A 23,828-nucleotide genomic window follows, 5' to 3' on the forward strand; every position below is an offset into this window, starting at 1 on the left:
TTCGCTGGTTCCAAGCATGCGTGTATTACGTGTCTCAGGGTTAGGGTTACAGCTACATTGCCTGTTCTCTTCTGGTTAAGGGGTGTGGTTCTTCTCCCTACTTGCATCTGGGGAACTCATAAAATTGAAGAGTTGGAAGGGACTATGAGGGTCATCTAGTCCAACCCCCCTGCAATGCAGGAGTCTTACCCAATTGTGGGGCTCGAACCCATGACCCTGTGATGAAGAGTCTCATGCTCTACTGACCAAACTATGTTAAAGGAACCAAGAGGTGGGATGAGCTCTTGAGCTCAGGTCAGACAAGGGGAACCTTTTTCAGGCTGAGGGCTGCATTGGAGGGGCCACTTGCCAGAGGCAAAGGTTGGTGGAGCCATGAATGTGAATCCTCCCTTTTGTACAGCAGGCTGATTTCTACACGCACCCCTCTCTCCAGACTTTGTGTCCAGAGTTCAAGGACACATTCCAGCCAGGCAGAAAAACTCAAGGAATGTGCTAAGCTGAGCTGGTGAGGGGGAAAACTATGGCTCAGGGAGGGTCCTGTGAGCCTTTGGCCCAGAGGTCCCCACACTCATCCCTGGCTTAGATGCTCTGCAAAGGCCCTCTGGAGCCCCATATGTTCCTGCCGATTCAATAACTTTGCCCTGTTGGGACTTGCTCTGCTGTTGTGTTTGGAGCAGGGGCGTGGGGGTTTTGTGGCCCACCAGGAAGCCTTAGCTCCTATCTGCCCCAGCCATGATGGCCAATGGCCAGGGATGGTGGGAGTTGTGGGCCAGAAACAGGGGCAGGACCACACCGCACCCTTCCTTGAGCTAGCATGATGGGAGGTAGCGGTGGCCAACTGCTCAGCTACCAAGGCCTCTTGCTCCCACGCTGCCAATTGGAGGCGACTTCTTGGTTTCCAAGCAAGGGAGAGGGGTTGGGGTGGGGACACTTTTCCACGTGCTCCTCTGGACAACCACATAACAGTGATGGCGACACTAATGCCAGAACAACTAATGCCAAATTTCCTCTGTATGGTAAGCTAGTTTCCCCACCTGCACCTTCTCTGCAAACTAAGAGGCATTGGAGAGTTCAAGGACACATTTCAGCCAAGGAGGAAGGAACATGGGGAGGGTGTGTGTGCTCCCTAGGGCCAGAGAGAGAAGCCTGGTGTGCCACATTTGGCCACCAGCGCCTGAACTGTCTCCCCTCCTTGCAGCTGGCCTGCTCGACGGAGGCTCCCAGAGAGCCAGGGAGTCTCTGGGATTGAAGTCCCGAGCAGGGCGTCAGTCGAAGTCCCCGAGCGCCTGCCCCGGAGAGGGGAATCAGGAGACCCCCTCGGCTGCTCTCGGCCCCACACGCCCCTCCCTCGAGGGGGAGGCTGGGCGAGTCAGGGCACTCTGCAGATGCTCAGAGAGCAACTTTTCCTCCCCACGTGCACCGGCAAGCTCTGGGGCTGCTGCCGCCTCCCTCGCCTCCTCCCGTCGTGCCACCGCGGGCGTCCTGGAGTTGGGGGCAGGCGGGGACTTCCCGTCTCCAAGCCGGGGGGCTCCGCTTTCCGGGTCTGGGGCGGCGGCAGTTGCTGCTTCTCCGCCTCCTCCTTTTGTGGCTGCCGCGCGCTCGCTGGCTCGTGTCGCGCACGGGAGGTGGCGAGCAGGGCGGAGGGGGGGGGGCTCCGCTTCCTGGCAGCGGCGGCGGCGCGCTTCGGAGGGAGCCGGGCGCGCAGCATGGACCTCCACCGCCGCTGCTGGTGCTGGTGCTGCCGCCGCCTCCGCTGCTCTCTCGTGGCGCTCCTGGCCCTGCTGGCCGCCGCAGGTAAGGCGCGGGCGAGGGGGGCGAGGGGTGGGCCGGGCGCTCCGTCGGGCATCGCGGGGTACCGCGGGCTCCTCTCCTGCCCTTCTCCGTCTCTCTCCGCGCAGGGCGCTCCGGAGGCTGCGAGCGACGTCTGGACGCCTCGGCCGCCCCCGAGGGGCCCCCCTGCTCGGATCTCCTCCCCAGGCAGCCGCTCCCCGTCGAAGGGCAGGAGGCGCCGGCGGCGGCCCTGCCAGACCCGCTGCAGGTGGACTTCGAGGGGGGCGGCCCGGAAGGCGGGCGGCAGCGTCGGCGGCCCCGCGGGGACCAGCAAGGCGCCGGTAAGAACCCTCAGCCTGGCCTCGCCATCATCCCCTCCTCCGGTAAGGACCCCTTCCCTTTTTGTCCCTTCCCTCGAGAGGGCTCCAGAAGGTCGCCCGGCTGGCGATCGGTCTCGCTGTCCTTGGCATCGGGGAAGCCCCCGCCCCGTCGGGTACTGTCTGCCGGGGGTGGGCAAGGCTTAGGGCTCTCTCTGCACACGCTTAAGAGACCCGCTTCTCTCGGATGATGTTGCCAGCGCCCTCTAAAATCGGGCAACAGCCCTTCTTCGCCGGCTGAGGTGCTGGGCACCGCTGGAGCCGAAGGTCGCCCGCTGGGGGAGCCAAGTGGCCCCAGGCATGGGGCACCCCAACAAGGCATCTCGCTCGACCGAGGACCCCCCACACTGTGCCACTTGTTGCCTGCCTGGAACTGCCAGCACTGGGTATCCCGTGTTGGTGGTGGAGATTTGGCAGGTCTGAACCTGGGGCTGGTGTGGGGAGGGTGAATTTGGGAGTCATTTGCGCTGCAGGGTGCCCCCACCCCAATTTTGATCACTGAAGTAGCTTGTCTGTGCCCTGCCCTCCAGATGTGTCTGGCCTCCATCTCTCATCATCATCCTTGACTTTTCGCTGTGCTGGTTTGGGGTGATGAGAGCTCAGCATCATCTGGGAGCCACAGGTAGCCCCCCCACCTCCCTGCTTCATGGAAGATACACCTGGTCTTTCAACAGGGAACATTTTTTTCACACCCCCAGTCATTAATAAATTACTGCTCATCATTTAGGAAGATTTACAAGCCACACTTATTTTTTTAAAAAATAGCTAAACTGCTTACATACCGTAAGTATGATAGCCGTATGCAGTAATTGTTTAGTGCATTAGAATGTTCCTGGGGCTTTTCATATTTTAATCTTGACAACAGCCTAGTAAGGTAGGACAGCAGCATCAGAGGCAGATTTAGGGGAATGCTTGCTCGGTCCCAGCTCCTGCCCACCTAGCAGTTCGAAAGCACGTCAAAGTGCAAGTAGATAAATAGGTACCGCTACAGCGGGAAGGTAAACGGTGTTTCCGTGTGCTGCTCTGGTTCACCAGAAGCGGCTTTGTCATGCTGGCCACATGAACTGGAAGCTGTACACCAGCTCCCTTGGCCAATAACGCGAGATGAGCGCCGCAACCCCAGAGTCGTTCACGACTGGACCTAATGGTCAGGGGTCCCTTTACCTTTACCTCACCACACTGTGTGTCGAGCCGAGAGGGCACCACAGGGGGTGCTGCAGCAATGACAAACAACGGAAGGCAGAAAGTAGAAGGGGTGCCAAATTTTAAACAGAACACAATAAAATAAAAAGAGCCTTCTGGATCAGGTCAGTGGCCCATCTAATCCAGCATCCTCTTCTCATAGTGGCTTACCAGATGCCCCGGTGGGAAACACATAGGCAGGAGCCAAGCCCAAGAGTGCTCTTCCCTGCTCTGGTTTCCAGCAACTGGTATTCAGAAGCATAACAGCCTCCAGCTGTGGACAATGGAGTTCATAGCCTTAAAGCACCCACAAGCACCATCCCCTTTAGATAGCCATGTGCATTTTTTCCACTGGCTTCAAAATGTCCCATGCTGCTCTTGCTGCATTTCGAGAAACCAGCGGCTCCTTCTGTTAAGTGGGGGGTGGGTGCGCCCTGGACCTCGGCCCCCAAGTCTTACCCTGTCAGCACCCCCAAAGGATAATGCCTGGCTGCGAGGCCCCATGTTCTTCCATATTTTGGAGGCTGGTTGTGGCTCCTTTGTGGGTCAGGAAGGAGCACTCCGCACATGGCCCTTCTTTCTCCTCCCTTGCTGTTCCAGGAGGGGTCTGATCTGCAGGGTGCTGCTCAGCCTAGGTATCTGCACTGCACCTTTGCCGTCACCTGTCCCCTTGCTTGACTCCGATCTCCACTCCAGAAAGACATCGTCTCACCTTATGGTGCTGCGAGGATGTATCTGTGTGGGTGTGCAGTTAGCTGCAGGCAGGTCTTTTGGGGTTGGTGCTGGCTTTGTGCCAGAGCTGGGTATCTTTCTTAGAGCTGCATTCCTAGACTGAGTAGAATGGAAATATATTATGCAACAGGAAAAAAGCAACAGAACCACAGTAGGAAGCAGCTGCCTCTGGGGATCCCAGCAGAACCGTTGGGGCTCCCATCCATGGCTAACCTTCCTTCGCAATCCTGAGATTAAATATGTCCATCTCATGCTTGCCTACCAACCCCAACGAAAACCTCTTGCTAGTGACCCAAACTCTCATTGACCTTTGCTTAGGGTTTTCGTCAATGGAGGAACGAAGCTCTCGCTCTTGTCACATGGTTGTGTTCAGAAGAAAGCAATGCCAGACAAATTCATAGCACACTTATGTGGTCAACAGGCATCTAGATGCTAATCTCTAGGTTGGGATGGGAGGAGGGCAGCGAGTTATGACTCTGTTCCTTTGGAAGTGTGTGGTTAGGCATGTGCCCTCCCCTCTGTAAGACAAAGTGTGGGGAACATTTTTTAGCCTGAGGGGCACATTGCCTTACAAGAAACCTTCTGGGGGCCACATGCCAGCTGTGGACAGGGTCATGGGTAAAAGTGAGTGTGGCCAGAGGCAAAACAGCAGTTTCCACTGCCATTCTCCACTTTTCTACTTTCCAGCCACACAAAAGTCAGATATATCAGCACAGCTCTTGTCTTCCATCCAGGCAAGCAAAGTAGAATCATTACACTTCAAGGGCACTTGAGGAGATGGCAAGGCAGGTGAGGGCCAGATAGTCATAGAGGGCCGTATTCTGGTCCTCCCCCCCCCAGTCTCCAGGACAAGTGATGCAGGGCTGATACAATGCTCCTCTTTGATCATTCAACCTTAGGTGGAGAGTAAGAGTGCACTCAACTCTTAATCAGCGAGGTCTTGGGTGGCCTAGACTGGCCCAGTGGTCTGGCTGCCAACTTAATATACCGCAAGCTCTTACTGGCCTGGGCTTATCTCTCTCAGTCCATCTGTATGAGTGACGTGCAGTGCTCTAAGGACAACCTGGCTGTTTAGAGGGAAGGAGGTGGGGGAAGGATATTCCTTCCCCACTGGCAATCAGGTGAGAAGTAGTCATTGCAAGTCTATCAGAGAATGATAACTACGGGGTGCCTGATGCTCTGCTATGTTTGCTATGATGGCTGACATCGCAGCTGTGTGTGTGTGGATGCAGGAAAGAGTAGTGGCACTTATCCTACAGTCGCCGATGCACACCCTTCCTCATTCCCTGGGGTCTCTGCCTTCTGCTCTGCCCCCCTACCCGTCAAGTCCTGTGTCTCAGATGTGCGCGTATGAATGCAGAGGATCCAGGAGTTCCTCGTACAAAACGTGGATCTCTTCCACAGCAGACACGATGCCAGCCTCCTCCTCTGAACCAGCCGTGTCAGATGGCGGTCTGTGCCAGAGAAAGCTCGTTGCCTTGGCAACACGGAGAGAGTGATGCAGAATATCTGGGTGGGTTGCCCTGAGTGCCTGTTCTGGATTATTAGCTGGGCTTCTGTCGAATATTCTGCCACTGAGATGGCAGCTCCAGAGCCATTCTTACCCAATAGCTACGCTGTGGCCCCTGGGAGGCTGGGGGGGATTTCTGCCCCACCCCATGTTCTTACATAAGGTTTTGGTTCCCAACTTCGTCTTGGGATTGAGAGCTGTGTAACTACGGTCCGGATGTGTGTGTGGTGTCTATGCGTGGTGCAGAAATCTGGTGAGAATCAGGCCAGCTGCTCCACCACCAAATCAGCAAAACCAGATCAAAAGCAAATCATTCATTCATTCTCCTTGTATGCTGCTTTTCCATGCTCAAAGCAGCTTACAACAAAGAAAAGAGGAGAGCATTTCAAAATCAAAGTGCAAAAATAATTTCCTAATAGCAACCAAACACCACAACAATATAGAGAACACCAAAGGAAAAAAAAACACTTTAGTGCTATAAATATAGCAGGGTTGCATAAACAACTACATCCAGCATCCAATAGCACAAATAACAAGGGAGCTTTACAATTGCACCGAGAGAGCTCTGTGTTTAAATGCATTTTTGGAACAGGAGGTTTGGGGGCTTTGGCTTATTCACCCTCCCAGGGCTGCCAGCATGTTCCATCAGCACAACCCTGCTGCCTGGTTCCTCCCAATGCTTTAACCTCCTTGCATCTGATTGAACAAAGGGCAATTGCTGACATTTGCAGCTCAGATCCCTAAGACTCCTCTGCTTTTCTGCCTGTAGGGGTGGCAGTGAAGGTGGTGCTGCACCTCGGCTTCCCCCCAGGGAGCTCACTGCCCTCTGCTTTACCTCCACCCCACAGGGTCCGATTTCTCTGGGCTGCAGGACTCGCCACCTGTAGGGCAAAGCACCAGTAAGACCTTCCTCCATGGCAGCGCTGAGCCCTCTGGCATCACCTGGCATCATCCCTCACCCACTGCTGCTGCTGCTGTCCCCACTGCGTCACACCCAGACTTGCAGACTGGATCTGCTGTCCTTGATGCCAGCCAGGAGGAGACACCGAGGAGGCCAAAGGAGGTGGAAGAAAGCAGAGCAGCAGATGCCACTGTGAGAGGCACTCAGTTCCCTACTCAAGAGAGCACATTGGGGGCTGGCAGGCTGCCCCAACCGAGTCCACCTCTCATCACAACCAAGCCTGTGGCCCTCTCATCTGAGTCAGCATTGCTTCCTGGGCCCATTTCCCCAAAGGATGTTGCAGGTCAAAATTATTGGCCCTCTTCTCTTTCGGAAGAATCCTCCAGCCCTGGAGCTGGAGAGGAACCCCCTGAGGTCTGGCAGTCCACCAGCCCCTCTCCGTTTCTGGCCTCCAAAGTGCAAGCTGCTACACAGACCCAGGCTGAGCCCCGGGACCCTTGGCCGGAGAGCCAGGGACCCCTGAGTGCTACAACGGGTGAGAATGAGACAGGCAGCGTGGGCCCTACAGATGACCTGAAGATGCCCACCAGAGCCAGCAGCCTGAGGCCCCAAGAGACCCAGTCACCCACTGCAGAGACTCAGGGGACCCTTCTTCTGGCTTCCACTCCACAGCCAGTTGCGGCTGATACTGGGGCAACCCAGGAAGGGGACGTGGCAACCATCGCAACCCAAATATTGCCACAGGGCTGGAGCACAACCCCGTTTGTGGTGGGTGCTGATGGGCCAGGGGGCAGCACAACAGCTGTGGAGCGAGAAAACAGACCTCACGAGTCTGGGGGTGCCATGGGACCCTCTGATCCTGGCTCCACCCCGGCACAATCCTCAACGCTGCCGAGATCCAGGGCAGGGTTGGGTCACACGATGCAGATGACCCAGGAAACCATAATCGCAGGCAATTTTGTCCCCAGTGGAAGAGCTTTGGTGCACAATTCCACAGAAGCCATGAGGGCAGCACAGCCTGTAGCGGATGCTCTGCCTACTTCTGCAGACTCCCCACATCAAACAGAGGTGGCTCCCCACTCACCCTCATCTTTCCACTTGGGGACAGCTTTGCCCCTCAGGTTGGCGGACTCTGCCACCCACCCTGCTTCTGCCAGCAACCTCCCTGTTGGGTCCACATTGCTCACCTCGTCTGTGGGTCCAGGTGGTGCCATGGAAGGACCAAGAGCCCCCAGAGCAGGTGGGCGTGCCAGTGCAGACGTGCCCACGTTTCAGAGCTCCATAGACCCGCTCACGGCTGCGGAGGCTTCCTCCAGCGGGGCTTCGACAGCCACAGAAGAGCCTGGATCTCAGAGCCCCTCAGAGCCTGGCAGTGCCTGGCCCACGAAACGGGGCAATCCTGCACAGCCATCCTCACAGCCAAGGCAGCTTACACCCAAGCGGGCTGCAGAAGAGGGCACCTCGCCCACCAGGGTCCCCAGCCCAATGGAGGTCTCTGTCAATTACAGAGAAAGAACAGGGGTGCCTAGCGACGCCAGGGAGCGCCCTCATAAAGCCACAACACGCCCCACCCAGCAGGCAACAAGAGAGGGGTCCCTTTGGCAAGCCACAGAGGCAGCAGAGCCGTTCGCCAGCAGCAGCAGCCTCCCAGAAAATAGTGCCCCCGCTGGCTGGACTCCCAGCCCGACCAAGACCCCAGTGGGCTCTGAGGCTGCCTTGCTCACTCCAGAGGGAGATGATGTAAGTGCAGCTCCTTCGGTGAATCCAGAGCTTCACTCCCAAGCAGCCAATTCCTCCAGTTCGGGCTCTGGAATGGCTGTGCCCACAAGCAAAACGGGAGCCACTGGACCCATGCCCGTGACCCAACGGCTGTGGACCTCTCCAGCCAGGACAAGGAGCTGGGAATGGGGGAAGAGGCCCAGCGCCCCAGCCGAAGGTGGCTCCGTCAGGGAGATTGCCCGTTCTCCGTTTGGTCCGGGGGGCCTTGTCCGAACAACAGCCGCTCCGACAAGGAGCAGTGGGCACACACAGCCGCCTTTGCAAGCTCTGGGACCAAAGAGCACTGCAAGGGAGGGTCCTCTCGTTGCCAGCACCCGGCTCTCGCCTGCTGCACCAGAGAAGCCCACAACGCAACTGGAGCCGGCCGTGCCAAGGGAAGGCCGCCCCAGAGCCCACCAGGTCTTTGTGGTGGAGAATCAGCTGCCCCGCCTGAAAGGTCAGTGGGGCACCTCTCTCTGCAAACTCAGGGAGGGAAGCAGAGCTGGCCTGGGGGACAAGGCTGGTGAGCTAGGAGGGTATTCTGTGGCAGGTGAGCTCCCTGTAAACCCAGGTTTAGTGGGGGCTGGAAAGGACTGTCTGCGAAGGCGATGGACTCTCATTCATTGGAGGTTTCTAAACAGAGCTTGGTTGGCCATTTGACGGGGATTTTCTCTCTCTGATTCCTGCATTGCAGGGGGCTGGACTAGATGACCCCTGGGGTCCCTTCCTACTCCACCTTTTTATGATTCTGTGGTGCCTGTTAAGGCTGAAGGCAGACAGGCCACTGATAGCTGGAGCTAACTGATTCTAGTTTCAACCCTTTCCTCTCCCCTGATGAGTTTTACAGAGGCATCCCAAAGTGGGGAGGAGGAAGAGGACAGCCAGGGCTGCCCCCTGGATTGGTTGTTAAGTTAAAAGGCAGAAGACGGGGGGGTGGGGGTGGCTGAGGATTTTCCCGGGAAAATCCAGGCATACGCCAGCCGTACCCATTTGCCCTAATGGACCAGCCATCCCCAGGCAGAGTTTAACACACAGGAGGCCCCACCACCTTGCTGGAACTAAGCTGGTCTGGGTCTGAACGTAAAGACATAAGATGACTTCCTAGTCAGGCCAAACGGGGCCCCACCTAGCACCATGTTCTGACATTGGCTGACCAAGTGCCCATTGTGGGAAACAAAACCTACAAGAAATGCTCAGTTTCTACACCCATTCTCCTGGTCCAGCTACAGCTGTGGCCATTGGCCTCTTTGAAGCAAATTTTCTGTTGCAAAGACCCCCACTCCTGGCTCTCCTTTTTAATGCTATAAGCTTGCAGCCTCTGTGCTCCCAACACTTGTGGGGCAGGTGGATCTATCCTCACCATCCTGCCATCACTTGGGGCCCTGAAGGTGGTAATTGAATCACAGACTCGTACAGATGGAAGAGATCCCAGGGGACATCTAGTCCAACCCCCTGCAAAGCAGGAATCAGTACTAAAGAATCTCTTCTCTTTTTCTCTCTCCCTCCTTCCCTCACCCCCAACCTTGGGCTGAGATGGGTCCTATATTCCTTCTCCTCCATTCCTGCAGCCACTCTCCTGCATATCCCTTGTGAGCTGGTCCTGGCCATGGAGTTTTCCAGAAGCTTCCTGAACCCTGACTCACTTGAGTACCAGGGCCTGGTGCTCAGCGTCAATGAAACGGTGGGTTAGCCGTGTCTGTTTACCCAGGACTTGGGTGGGATTTTAACTGGGTTGTCCAAGGTTCTAGAGCCTAAAGGCCACATTCCCTGCTGGCCAACCTTCCCAGGGCCACATGGCCGTTGGGAGTGGGGGGCTAGAGGTAAAGGTTGGCGGGGCTGCAAATGGGAATCTGGCCTTTGAACACTTGGCTAGTTTCTATGCACCCTTCCCTCTCATCTTCATCCAGGCAAGCGAGAGACATTAATAATAATACTAATAATACTAATAATAATAATTTATAATTTATACCCCACCCATCTGGCTGGGTTTCCCCAGCCACTCTGGAGTGCAAGGAAATCATTCTGCTTGGGCAGAAGCACTCAAGGAGTGAGTGAAGCATGGGCCAATGAGGGGAGGGGCCAGGGAAAAATGGGTGGGGCCTGATGATCATTCCAAGGGCCAGGTGGAGAGGACTGGAGGGCCACATTTCATCTCCAGGCCTGAGGTTCTCCAGGCCCTCCTAGAGTTTATTATTTTGAACTGATGATGCTTCATTGTTTTAATGAATGAGGGATTTTAAAAATAATTTGTGTCTGTTTTGTTGCAGGTGTTATAATTTAATTGTATTTTATGCGTGATTTATTTCATGTTAGCAAACCTCTCTGGGATCTGTTTTGGTGAAGGGTTGGAGATGGAAGCTGAAGCTCCATAAATCAATGACTGATTGATTACCATTCCTTCCCCTTCCATTTCTCTCTCTCTAAGGTCACGCCTCTCTTCGATTCTCTGCCGGGATTTCAGCGACTGGAAGTGAAGGCAATCCGGTATCTATCCATCCATCCATCCATCCATCCATCCATCCATCCATCCATCCATCCATCAATCCATGCATTCACCCACCTCTCTCTTTGGGTTTTCTTGTCCGCCATATCCCAGGGCTCAGGGAGGGCAGGGTGACTGACACCACTGTGTAGCAGGTGAAAATTCAAAAGTTCAAAATTGTCCCGGGTGGCTCTTTGGAAGGCAGCTGACATCAGGAAGGCCTTGATGACTCTGAGGAATCTCTGAGGGTGCAGGAGGTGGGCAGGGAAGAAGGCAACCCTCTGGGCAGCTCCATCGGATGGCAGAGTTGGGTCACCAGGAGAGGCTGGTTGCTTGCAGGAAGCATAGCTGTCAACCCTCCCGTCTTTGGCGGGAAACCCCTGAATTTAAATCCGTTTCCCGCTGCAACCCCGGATTGTAAAATACCCCGTAAATGTCCCGGCTACCAGCTTGCTGCTCGCTCATGGCCGAGTGCTGTCAGAAATTGCCTCTGAGCATGCCCGGTGTGCGCAGAAGCGATTTCTGGTGCCCAGACATGGGGACATGGGCAGCCCAGCACTGGAAGTCACTTCTGCGCATGTCTGGACATGTGCAGAAGCAACTTCCGGTGCCGCGCCTCTGCTGATCCCCTATTTTCCAATCCGGAAGTTGACAGCTATGGCAGGAAGGCCTTTAAAAACTCAAGCAATTTCCTAAAGTATTTGGTGCATTCATCAGTCACATTTCCAAACCTGTCCCTGCAAAATAATTTCGCTTATGGGTGATGACTGGGCCCTGAAACTTCCTGTGTTAGGAATGGCAGTATCTGTGTGTGTATATCTCAGGACTCAGACAGGGCTGCCCCTGCTGCCACCTTGGGATACCCTTCCACCTCTGCAATTCTACCATTCTCTTATTCTCTCTGCAGGCCCGGGAGTGTGGTGGTGGCGTTTGATGCCCTCTTCCTAGTAGCGGCTCCCGGCTTGTGGGCTGCTCTGAATCGCTCATCCCTCTCGGAGCGCTTGCGGCCGGGGCTCTGGGTTGGCAATGCCCGGGTGCTGCAGAGTACGACGCTGGGTAAGTTTTTGCCAACGAGCAATTTGCCCGTTTCCCAACCCAGTGTTGCCACTGGCTGACATCAGTTGCCCAGGAGATACCGTTGGGGACAGAACTTGAGAACCTGCAAAGCAGCAGCTCTCCCACTGAGCAATGGCCCCCTGCCTGCAAGTTTCTAGTCCACAAGATTTTAAACAAAAAGTAGCTGCTTTCCATAGACACATCGGAAGCTGCCTTTTGCCAGCGGGCCCACTGAGGTCTACGCTGACTGGCAGCGGCTCTCCAGGGTTCTCAGGAAGAGTCTTTCCCAGCCCTACCTGGGGACAGAAGCTGGGGCCTTCTGCATGCCAAGCAGGGGCTCTGCCACTGAGCTGATGCCTGTTCCTACAGAGCGGCACCTGGACCTCTGCTCCATGCTCTTCGCCTGCCAGGCCGGCTACGAGTGCGTCTCTACGAGGGAAGACGGGAGTGCCGTATGCACCTCTGCGTGCCACCGCGACTACTGCAAGAACGAGGGCATCTGCACCCATGCCGTCAACCACATGCCTGTCTGCCAGTGAGTGCCACGGCGCACAGGCCTTGCACCTGGTCCCTCTGCCCCTGGGCACACGTCTCTGCCTTCAAGGTCTCTCTCTGACGGTTTTCCCCTTTCATTCCCCAGGTGTCCCGTGGGCAGCGACTTCTGGTTCCTGGGGGTGCGCTGCGATTACAAGGTGACACAGCAGGGCTTGCTGGGGGTGGCCTGCGGCCTCTTGCTGAGCCTGGTGGTGGTCGGAGCTGCCATTGCCGGCCTGGTGATCCGCCGGGTTCGCATGCTGCTGCTGGAGGCCAGAGCGGATCAGACCAAGAGCAGGTGAGACCCTGCCCCTTCTCCTCCCTTCCTGGACTCCATGGAGGTGGAAAGAAGAGAGAGAAACTGGGGCACTGCTCCCGTTGGTTTCCTGCCTTCCCTGCCGGTTTAATTTATGCACTTGACAGTGGCACTGGCTACCTTGGACAAGGCTGGTTTAACCGTGGAGCAAAAGAAGCACATGCTTAGGGCATCAAGGGAAGGGGGTTAGGGTTAGACATTTTCCATAGCTGGATTTTTAACAACAAACGGTAACAAATTGCTCAGCCGAGCATTCGTTTTCTTAGTTGAAGCATATTAAAAATCCCCACAGAACAACTATGCAACAAGGCAGGCTTGATGTCTTTATCTCTACTAAGTATAGAAGTGGATGCGTTAATAAGGTAAGATTAGTTTTGAGGATGCGATCCATGACTTTGCAATTAGAAAAAGTAGAAGAAAACTTTTCAAATATAAAGTATACAAAGATAAACATTATTTTTCCATCCTATTGTAGGTTCTGTTTCATTTCAATATAAAAAAATTTATTTTATGGTTTGCTATTGTTTATATTTTGAATTGAATTTTATATTTTGAATCAGATATACAGTCATACCTCGGTTTAAGTACCGTATGCTTCGGTTTGAGTACTTTCGGTTTAAGTACTCTGCGGACCGTCTGGAATGGATTAATCCACTTTCCATTACTTTCAATGGGAAAGTTCGCTTCAGGTTAAGTACGCTTCAGGTTAAGTACAGACTTCCGGAATCAACTGTGTACTTAAACCGAGGTACCACTGTATATGGGGGGCACCCCAATCTTGTTAAGTGGTTAGCGCCTCTAAAGGTCTTAATCCGGCCCTGACCTTGGAAGGGGAAGGACGCTACTTCATTGGAGGTTTTTAAGCAGAGGTTGGGTGGCCACCTGTCCGGGCTTCTTTAGCTGTGATTCCTGCATTGCAGGGGGTTGGGCTAGATGACCCTTAGAGGTCCCTTCCAGCTCTGCAATTTTATGATGTCTTTTCCCCCTATTCATGACATTCCTCATTAACCTCTCCACTTAGGAAGGGCAGCCCCAGGGGCGGTTTGCAGTGCTGAGTCTCTGCTGCTTCCCTTTCTCTGGGCCTTGTTGGGCTTACAGGGCTGTTCACCCATTGCTCTTTCCTTATTATTATTTATTAGATTTGTATACCACCCTCCACCTATAGATCCCAGGGCTCTTTTCTTTTTCCCATCTAGCGTGAGGCTGCAGGTGGGTGGGAAATGGGATGGGGGCTGCTAGGCTGAGCTGAGGGATCCATTTCCTCCCGCCAGGCCTGCTTTCAAGGGAAAAGCAAACAGCCAGCAGCTTCTGGCCAAACTCCAAGGGAAATCCGGGGGTGGGGCGTGAGGGGGTAGAGAGTGTGAACTGAGCTTTGTGCTGGGAGAGAGAGAGATGGGGGGGGCATTCATTTCAGCCTGAGTTCTTTTGCACTCCAGGCTTGAATCTCTGGCTACAGGCTCTGAGCCTATGCAGAGTGCAGCCCCTTTTGTATGCTATGAGCCTATGCAGAGTGCAATTCCACTCCTAGAATGAAAAGACAGGGCAGAAGGTCTCACTGTGGGCATCTCGCCTCATGCCCATAAACATCCTTTCACCCACTTTGACCTGCAAAACTGGCACTGTTACAGGTGTCACGTAATACCTGTTCCACATTTGTAAGAAATAGATATTTTAGTGTGGGGGCACCTACAGTCTGGAACTCCCAGTCTCTTGACGTCGGGCAGGGACCTTCATTGTACTCTTTTCTGTCCCTGCTGCTAGAAACATTTTTGTTTAGGCAACCCTGCTCAGGCTTTTAGAATGATGGTGCGTATATTGGCCATTTTAATTTTTTTTGAATGTTTTAATTTCTTTTACTAATAAGTCCTTTTCCTAAACTGCCGTGAGGTTTCCTACCACCCACCAGCATATAATTTTAATGAAATACATAAAAATCATAAGCAGTGCATTTAATTATCAATGACTTCCCAACCACCTGCTACTTTAGCATGCTTCGTTTTTGTTAGGATTTTAGATTATCTTCCATTACCTGGGGGGTTGGACTAGATGACCCTCGGGGATCCCAACTCTACGATTCTATGACTCATAGCAACATAAGGGATCATAAACTCTTGACCCTTCCAGCTACCGCCGCTTCTGCCGCCTCGACGATGTCTCGGCCCACTACTGGTCGGAGCCTTGGCTGGCCTCAGCAGTCTCCTTGGACAACCCGGCCTTCAGCAACTCGGAAGAACTGCTGCACTTGCAGATCCTGGACACAGCCTGCTGCAGCTGCCAGGACGACTGTATGGGCCCCGACGGCTACTGCAAGCAGCCGCAGGATGCCCCCTGCATTGGGGCTGCAGGCCGGCCGAGGTAACCATCACTGCAGCCATGGTGGGTGGTGTAAGGGGTGGTGCACGAAGGGTTCTGGTGAAAAGGGGGTCAAGGATCACACTTCAAAATGACCTTAACAGATTAGACAACTGGGCCAAAGCAAACAAGATGAATTTTAACAGGGAGAAATGTAACGTACTACACTTGGGCAAAAAAAATAAAAGGCACAAATACAGGATGGGTGACACTTGGCTTGAGAGCAGTACATGTGAAAAGGATCTAGGAGTCTTGGTAGACCACAAACTTGACATGAGTCAACAGTGTGATGCAGCAGCTAAAAAAGTCAATGCAAATCTGGGCTGCATCAATAGGAGTATAGCATCTAGATCAAGGGAAGTAATAGTACCACTGTATTCCGCTCTGGTCAGACCTCATCTGGAATACTGTGTCCAGTTCTGGGCACCATAGTTCAAGAAGGATACTGACAAGCTGGAACGTGTCCAGAGGAGGGCAACCAAAATGGTCAAAGGCCTGGAAACGATGCCTTATGAGGAACGGCTTAGGGAGCTGGGTATGTTTAGCCTGGAGAAGAGAAGGTTAAGGGGTGATACGATAGCCATGTTCAAATATATAAAAGGATGTCATATAGAAGAGGGTGAAAGGTTGTTTTCTGCTTCTCCAGAGAAGCGGACACGGAGCAATGGATTCAAGCTACAAGAAAGAAGATTCCACCTAAACATTAGGTAGAACTTCCTGACAGTAAGAGCTGTTCAGCAATGGAATTTGCTGCCAAGGAGTGTGGTGGAGTCTCCTTCTTTGGAGGTCTTTAAGCAGAGGCTTGACAGCCATCTGCCAGGAATACTTTGATGGTGTTTCCTGCTTGGCAGGGGGTGGACTGGATGGCCCTTGTGGTCTCTTCCAACTCTATGATTCTAAGGACTGCAGCTGTAATGGCACAGGGGCATACAGTGTTTAGTTTCTGAAAGGGAGGTGCCCTGTCCTCAAGCATCGTTTCTCAGTGATGGGACCCCTGCTTGGCATGCAGAACACCCCAGGGTCAATCCCCAGCAGCATCTGCAGGTAGGGTTGGGAGAGACCGTACACACCTTTCTTCTGGATGCTCCTCACCTTCATGCAAAGTTGGGGGTGGGTGGGTGGACTCTGTTGCAACAGGAAAATAAAGATCTGCTTTGTTTTGACTGGTTCCTACTGCCACCCATTCTTCTCTGACTGATAATGGACTCTGAATCCCTTGATGGAGAGTTGGGCTATAAAAGCCAATGCCCATTTTTAAAATATATCAGCTTGGAAACCCAGAGAGCCGCTCTCAATTCAGTGAAGAAGACAGTAGGTGGGCCAGCGGTCTGATCAGGTCAAGACAACTTCCTCTGTGTTTGGCAATTGTAAATTCATCTTCCTGATTTTTAAAAGATGAGCTGCTTTGCTTAGAGCAGGCATAGGCAAACTCGGCCCTCCAGATGTTTTGGGACTACAACTCCCATGATCCCTACCTAACAGGACCAGTGGTCAGGGATGATGGGAATTGTAGTCCCAAAACATCTGGAGGGCCGAGTTTGCCTATGCCTGGCTTAGAGGGCCGCTGGATGTCAGAAACCACCTTCATTTGCCCAGAGACATCTCTGTACATATAGACTAGCATATGCAAAGGTCTTTCATTGCTTAGCAACTTGCTACCTAACAGCAAGCAAGTCATGCTTGATCTCCAGCAGCAGGCAACAGCCCAGCAGGGTGGAGAGCAAGCTGGGCAGGGAGGTGGGAGCTCCCCAAGGAAAGGACAGGCTGAGCCCAGAGGACTGACCTTCAATTGTCACAGCTAACCTCCTGGCTGGCCTGAGGCCAAGCAGCTGGCATAAACTTTCCACTTATGTTGGTTTGTTTGGTGCTAAAGGGAAAAAACCTCCCCAAACATAAAGGCCTCTAACAGCGCCATGGAAAGAGGAGAGGAACTCAGGATGATAACCGGCAGCAGAAATGCAGAGATAAGCTTCCACGCTGCTAGACTGCAGCCTTGCACTCCAATTTCTTGGCTGCTTTTCCCAAGGCAGCATCTGACTTTCAGCTTCCTCCCTTTGGCTTGCTCTCTCCAGCCCCTCCTCCTCCTCCTCCAACCTCAAATCTTGGGAATACGAGCATTGATCTAACCATGGATCTTCCTTCTGCTGGATGGGGGTAGATGCTTGGTGGGGAGATAGGGCTCAAGAGGGGCTGCCAGGAGAAGAGGTTCTAACCATTCAGGGTCAAAGTCGCATGCCCAACTATCCTATCGATCAGAGTTGGGTTAGATGCCTGAAGCCCAATGTTTTGTTATTGCTAAGAAGTGGAGAAGTGTTTAAAGATAAGCCCAGCTGCTGGACGAGGCCAAAAGGGTGCCACCAGGGGCCCGTCCCACCCAGCATCCTGTTCTCGCAGTGGCCAACCAGATGCCCCAATGGGAAGTTTCCAGCAACTGGCATTCATTATTCAAAAGCAGGCCACCTTGAATATCCTTCCTGAGAATATGCCATGGCAGTAGTTCCTATCAACAGAGAGATGCTGGGCTGCATCCAATAGTTGCAGCACAACTACTTGTGCTACTTCCCCTTTCCCAAAAGCTTTGGTGAACCCTGGAGTGGGTGGAAAGCAGGTGGAAGGACCGCATTGGCATTTTACAAAATCTACAACTCTTTCTCCCTGAACCCCCACCGTAGTTGATCCTGTTGTTTTAAATCGCTTTTAAGCAGGATATGGCAAAATGTTGGCCTTACTTCCATTCCTAGGGGAAAGTCATGGGCTTCTAAGGAAGAGAGTTGGTGTTCCATGTTTTAATGTGTGTTTCCTTGCATCTAATGCCCCAGTACAGCCTAGCATTTACAAATGCCAGAGGCTGTGTAGATACGGCTTCCTCCCATTTTGCATCTTAGACATCTTCCTTCCAATCTTTTTAGCGCTCATTACAACCACTGGGACGTGAGCTCCAACAGCATGAATGACCCTATGATAGACTCCGGGAAGGCCAGTGAAGTCTCCGTCTCCAGCTGGCCCATGGAACCTATTCAGTGGAGCCCTTGCCCCGCTCTGCACAACCCCTCCAGGGAGCAAGTGGTAAGTGAGGTCCAGGGCAGGGGGAAAGCAGGCACACTTCCCTGGGCTGTGGGGGTCTCTAGTTTGGAGAGGTGGCGCTTTGGCACAGAAGCACACAGGATAGTTTGGCACAGAACTCTGATGAAACACAACTACAGTGGTACCTCTACTTACGAATAACTCTACTTACGAATGGAGCTCCGTCCGCCATCTTGGATGCGGTTTAGATAGGATTTTTCCTACTTACGAATTTTTAGATAGGATTTTTTCTACTTAAGAATTTTTTCTCCCAATGCATTCCTATGGGATTCGACTTACAATTTTTTTCTACTTACAAATGTGTGTTTGCAACGCATTAAATTCGTAAGTTGAGGTACCACTGTATTCGTTTCCATATTGCAAAACAAAAATCTTATTTGTATGTTATGGTGAATCTCCGAGGGGGCCAGTGGGTATAAGATATAAATTTGCTCATGTAACTTGCTTATGGTGGAGACGAGAAGAGACTTTTGCTCAAGGTCACTCCATCAGTTTGGCAACAACCAGTTAAGTTGTCTGGCTGCTCACCCATAAACCAATAGTCCTACATTGTGGCATCTGCTCACCGGCCCTAGAAAACGAGAACAGGCCTTCTCTGCAGTGGCTCCCCATCTGTGGAATGCTCTCCCCTGGGAAGTTTGCCTGGCGCCTTCATTATACACCTTTAGGCACCAGGCGAAAACGTTCCTTTTTAACCAGGCCTTTGATCCGATTTACATCCTCTGCCCTTTTAAAATGTGTTTTTTTGGAGGGGGCTTTTGGGTTGTTGTTTTTATTATGTATTTTGTGATTTTATATCTTGATTTTATTCTGTGAAACACCCTGAGATGTAAGGTGTAAGATGGTATATAAATAATAATAGAAATCAGCAGGAAGGGGAGAGAGGGGTTGGGCCCTTTCAGTCAAATTAGCCCCCCCCCCCATGGCATTCCCAGTACAAAACAATCCCTGGAGCCCCACTCTCTCTCCTTTCCGCAGCAAAAAGCCCAGAGGCCTCACTCTTACTGCGAGGGAATGGAGCTGGTCAACCTGGAGAGAAGCTGGACAGCCTGAATCCTTCCAGTAAGACACAGGGCGTGTCAACATCCTCAAAACCATCCTTTTAATTTCTACCTGACCAGCTCAGAGATTGAGGTGGCTTTGAACCCTGCGAACAGTGCAAGCCCATCAAGGCAGGTGGCCATTTTCAATGCAAAGGCTTGAGGAGGCTCAACCATCAAGCAAACTAGCCTTATTGGTTTGGTGTTGGATTTTTTTATTTTTATTTTTACAAGTAGTTACTCTTGGGAGGAACAGCACAGCACTGGAATCCAATACTGGGACAAGTCTGAGCAGTTAGTTCCTATTTGGACGCAGGAGTTAAGTTCCTATTCGGAGACAGGAATCTCCTTGACGGAAAAAGCTGGACAAGTAACTGGATTAAAGAGCGAGGAGGAAGAGCAGTTACTGTTTCGTTTTGTGCAAGTCACTGTAATGGAAGTATTAAACGCCAGAGTTTAAAAAAACAAACCAAAACCCAGGATTTTTTCCCCCCCACACTCCTCAATTTCTAAGTGTCCTGTCAAGGTGGGAGCTGGCCCTAAAAGGACATACACAAATACTAAACCCTTATTAGCCTAGCTTAATCTAGCAAATCTGCCTGTGCAGCAATAGCAGAGGGTCCGGGGGGAAGAGGGGAGAGACACAGACAGACAATACAAATCACGAATGAGACCGTTCCATGGTAAGCAGCCAAAAAATGTCATGATTTATTAATATCTGGAGAAACTTCATAATTAGAACACAACCCAAACTGTACATTTTACAATCACACTCTATTTGTAAACAGTTAAAAAGCCACTGGCGACTTTTGCATTTTCAGACACAACAGTTAGAATCAAGGCAATGAAATGAGAGCGTCTTTCAGCACAGTTAAAAAAATTGGTTTCTTTTCTTTTTTTATCCTTGTTTAGTCTTTCATCCTCCAACTAAACAAGCTTCAGGTAATAACACCATTTGTGGCAAAAGAGAGGAAGATGATTTTAACACTTTCACAAGAAAAGTATTTGCAGGAACTTTTAAAACATTTAAAATTTATACAACAAAATTCTGTAAGCCCAAGTTCTTGGTTACAGTCTGCATAGTTACTTCAGCTTTAAGGTTAAACACTGAACACAGTCACGAGAGCAGGAAGAAGGGCCACACCAAAGGGGGGGGGAGGAGAGGGAGGAGGAAAGGAACAAGGGGGCCGGCTTTACAAAAATTGGGGGGAAACTAGAGATTAAGAGCCAAGCACCCCTCTCCCACCCCACACTATTAAAAAGACAGCATTGGAAAGCACAGAATGTCAAACTCCAGCGATTTGAAGCAATTTTTGGCAGAAGAAGGTTTACAGAGCAAGTAGTAATCAGTGCTAAAAGTTATTTTCCTATAAGAAACTACAAGGAGTTTTACTTAGGGACCTTGGTTTTTCCTGAGAGCCATGCTCTTAGATTTAGGAGGTGGGAATAGAAAAAACACAAATGGAACATGGCCAAACACTGCTCGTTATTCCCAGAGATAGAAAGCATCTTTTAACATCCACAATTTTTTTTGTTTTTAAAAAATATTTAAGTGATGGTCGAGTAAACATTGTTTCTCAAAAGAAAAAGGAAAAAAAGAGATTTCTGTAAACAAGGCAGCACCCCAACACAGGAGCCCCCCCAAAATAAAACAAAAACAAAAATACCAAACGCCTATTGAAAGTGCAGGACCCCCTGCCCAGACAAGCAGGCCGGGTTGCCAGTCATAGCTGTGCGTGCAGTTTCAGAAACTGCAGAGCTCCATTCTTTAGTTTAATTCCACATGAACAAACAGGTGCAAGGCTTTTCCGCTCGGCATCCTAGGTACCAGTCTCATCATTCGATTGTTGGGCGCTGGAGGGCCGCCACGTGGCGGCTGGGTGGGCAGGCAGGTGTCAAGGCATAGTGGGGCACAGCCTGGTCCAAAGCAAGGAGCATCCTTCTGTCTGTCCTCCAGGAAGCGCCACCCGTGAGCTGCTGCTGCTGCTGCCGCCCCCAACTTGACGATTGTGGGGCAGGGAGAAGGACAGTCTGTGCAAAGCCTAAGAAAGCTCAAACTCCATCATCAGCAAGTTGCAAAAATAGTAAGAATGATGATGACAATGATGATGAATCCACAAGGCAAAAAAATAAAAATAAAATAAAATAAAATAAAAAAGTGATGGAACACATGAAAAGCAAGCTGATTCTACGTAGTTTTGTTTTTTCTTTAAACTATGTATAGCACTATATCCTGGAAGTGTAAAATCTATAACTTCTTTTCACATTATAATTATTGGCCTGCACGATTCAAGTATTCAAACTGGGATGTTTTGGGCTAAAACAAAGGGGGGTGGGGAAGAGGGGAGGAAATGTGCGCACGAAGTAACCGTTTCCACAGGTGACCCCTGGAGGCTGCAAGTGGGGAGAGTGGGTTGGCGGGGAGGGAGATGGGGAGGGGAGGGAGTCCAAATTTAGTGCTGCTTTGAGGTCACAGTTTTGTTCACTGAAAGAAGAGGTGGCTACATGGACTCCCCTCCGGCCCCCAGGTGGTCAACCGAGAGGAAAGCATTGAGGGGGGAGGGGCTGCTCAGCCCTCCCCTGGTGTCGTTGCTGCCCAGGGAACCCCAGAGGCTTGTGGAATAGTTAGGGCTCCCCCAGAGGGATGTGCCGTGGAGGTCTCCGCTGCCCGTTCCTGAAAGCCCAGCACCATTCCAGTGGCTGTTTAGGTCGTTGCGGTTGGAAAATGCGTGGGAGCCATCGAGGCGCCCCAGGCGGGTCTGACTTGTGCCCAGAGACTGCCAGGCAGGGGAGGGGGAGAGAGACTGGCCTTGTGCAAAGAAGCGGCTGATCTCCTCTTCACTGGCAAAATCAGCAAGGATCGTAGTGTTCCCGAGGACACACCTGTCCGGAGAGAGGCCCAGAAAGGGGGTGAGGTGGGCACAAGCCCTCAAAATCAGGTGGCATCTTCTCTTCCCCGACTCAGCCTCCACTACTCCAGCCCACCTGCCTTCCTCGCACACAGAGACTGCAGCAGGCATCCCTGTCCCCACCATCCAGGTTCTGAGACAGGAGAGCAGCAGAACACCTGCTCTGCATCCAGAAGGCCCCTGGTTCAAACACCGGCCCCCCACCATGTCATCTGCAGGTAGGGCTGGGGAAAGACCCCCATGCCTGAAACCCCAGAGAATCGCTGCTAGTCAGACCGTACAGAGCTAGATGGAACCAAGGGTCTGACTCTGTATAAGGCAGCTTCCAGTTCAGACCAGCCCTTCATTCAGAAACATGAGGACTAGCATCTTATTTATTTTTCAGGGGAAGCTGCGTAGCTCAGGGGCAGGGCACCTGTTTTGTGTGCAGAAGGCCCCAGGTTCAGCCCCCCAGGTCATTTCTAGGGTGAGCGGTGGGGGGGCGGGGAAGACTCTGCTGCCTGTCTGAAAAGAGCCACTGCTGCCAATCAGTGTGTGGACAATATGGAGTTCGATGGACCAGTGGGTGTGATATAGCCCAAGGCAGCTTCTGGTGTTTCTAGGAGATCAGTTCTATCTGCAGCCCTCAAGACTACCCTGTGCTCAAAGCAAGTTCAAGAGTTTTGTGCTTTTAAATCCTACCCTGCCCTCCATCTCTCATAGCAAATGCATCTCCAGCAGTGTATCTGAAACAGAGTCGACCCTAAGGACCAACGTTTCCTATGGGAAACGTCTACTTCCTGCCCAGTGAGGGGCAGGGACCACCCGCTTACACGGAAGTGTGCCAGCTAGGCACTGCTGCTCTTGGCATCCCCTGAGGCCCCAATCCTTGCCTTCTGTGCGCCCCCCCCCCCAATGCAGCAGGACAGAAAAGCACCTCCCCTCTTCCCCCCAGGGTCCCGGCCGTACTTACATGTGGAGAGATTTTTGTGCCTTCACCACCTCTTCTTTTGAACTGTAGCGGACCAATGCATTGCCGTGGGGCAGGTTCAGGTGGAATGTGATCAGCGGCCCGTGCTGCATGCACAGTGTCCGCAGGGTGGAGCCATCAATCTGGATGGGGTGGGGGTGGGGGGAGAGAGGCACGCACACACTCACTCACTGTCTCTACCCGCCTGAGCCCTCAGGGCAAGGGGAACAGGGCCCAAACCCCCCTGCAGGCTCCTGGCACAAGGCCAAGCTGTGCCCTCACTCACCTGAGGTGTGAGGTTCTTCAGGACAAGACAGTTGGTTATTCTCCCTGAGCTGCTCTCACCCCAGCTTGAACCTGCCAGAAGCAAGAGGAAAATGGCACTGCCATCGCGGAAAAAGGTGCCTGCAGACCCCCCACATGGGAAAGCCAGGGATTTTTTTAAGGTCCTCTACCCCACCCACAAAAGGGCCAGATTTCACCCCATAGCGAATGAGGCCGAAGGCTTCTAGTTCATGTGTGGGAATCAAAGCAGCCACTCTAAAGCAACAGTGACTTTGCAACAGAAGGTTGACTGTGGTACAGAGCTTGCTGGCCATGCCCTCAGGCTGCCATGTTTCCAGCCACCAGTCAGTTCAGAAGGCTGGCACTGGAGATGCTGCAAGAAGCAGGGAGATTTGAGAGAGGGCAGAGTGTGGGGAGGGTCTGAACCTCAGGCCCCGTTTCAGCTCCTGATTGATGGCCCATGATTTCCAGGGCCCCCCTCGGCGCCACCTTAGTTTGCCCCTCTGGTAGGCAATGCTACCAGCTGCAACAAGGCAGCTCTCCCACAGCCTCAAGAACCAGAAAGCCAGGAAAGGTGTTCTTTCTCCTTCC

The 23,828-nt window shown here is 52.4% G+C and overlaps 2 protein-coding genes across 6 annotated transcripts in view; one reads left to right on the forward strand and one right to left on the reverse strand.

The window, feature by feature from the left end:
- The first annotated feature begins 1,632 nt into the window (after nucleotides 1–1,632).
- On the forward strand, nucleotides 1,633–20,695 carry LOC118092986 (uncharacterized). Of its 2 annotated transcripts, none has more exons than XM_035131676.3 (11): nucleotides 1,633–1,794; nucleotides 1,899–2,153; nucleotides 6,420–8,687; nucleotides 9,799–9,911; nucleotides 10,656–10,714; nucleotides 11,620–11,768; nucleotides 12,138–12,303; nucleotides 12,409–12,600; nucleotides 14,743–14,973; nucleotides 17,880–18,036; nucleotides 19,033–20,695. In XM_035131676.3, exons 1-11 carry the CDS (start codon nucleotides 1,707–1,709, stop codon nucleotides 19,105–19,107), a joined length of 3,753 nt encoding a protein of 1,250 aa, XP_034987567.2. In that variant the 5' UTR covers nucleotides 1,633–1,706; the 3' UTR covers nucleotides 19,108–20,695. The 2 variants fall into 2 exon arrangements, with proteins under 2 accessions (XP_034987567.2, XP_088513277.1); XM_088657151.1 differs by having other exon boundaries at nucleotides 1,899–2,111.
- The window catches only part of TNRC6A (trinucleotide repeat containing adaptor 6A), a 40,148-nt gene continuing 36,090 nt past the window's right edge, over nucleotides 19,771–23,828 (reverse strand). For 3 of the 4 annotated variants that reach the window (XM_088657149.1, XM_088657148.1, XM_060282687.2), the window contains exons 21-23: nucleotides 23,239–23,309; nucleotides 22,956–23,095; nucleotides 19,771–21,977 (exon numbers count right to left, since the gene is read on the reverse strand). In XM_088657149.1, coding sequence (XP_088513275.1) covers nucleotides 21,596–21,977; nucleotides 22,956–23,095; nucleotides 23,239–23,309 — 593 coding nt within the window. In that variant the 3' untranslated portion in view covers nucleotides 19,771–21,595. The remainder of the gene's footprint in view (nucleotides 21,978–22,955; nucleotides 23,096–23,238; nucleotides 23,310–23,828) is intronic. The other variant, XM_088657150.1, reaches the window with a different exon arrangement.

Source organism: Zootoca vivipara, chromosome 13, assembly GCF_965207765.1.
Source record: "Zootoca vivipara chromosome 13, rZooViv2.hap1.1, whole genome shotgun sequence".
In the NCBI taxonomy this organism is placed as follows: Eukaryota; Metazoa; Chordata; class Lepidosauria; order Squamata; family Lacertidae; genus Zootoca; species Zootoca vivipara.

What these genes read in the sequence shown, in the direction of transcription:
- LOC118092986 (XM_035131676.3), top strand. Translation starts at nt 1,707, where the DNA reads ATGGACCTCCACCGCCGCTGCTGGTGCTGGTGCTGCCGCCGCCTCCGC. An exon ending in GGCCCTGCTGGCCGCCGCAG is followed by an intron (nt 1,795 to 1,898) that starts GTAAGGCGCGGG and finishes CTCTCCGCGCAG; the next exon opens with GGCGCTCCGGAGGCTGCGAG. An exon ending in AACCACATGCCTGTCTGCCA is followed by an intron (nt 12,304 to 12,408) that starts GTGAGTGCCACG and finishes TTCATTCCCCAG; the next exon opens with GTGTCCCGTGGGCAGCGACT.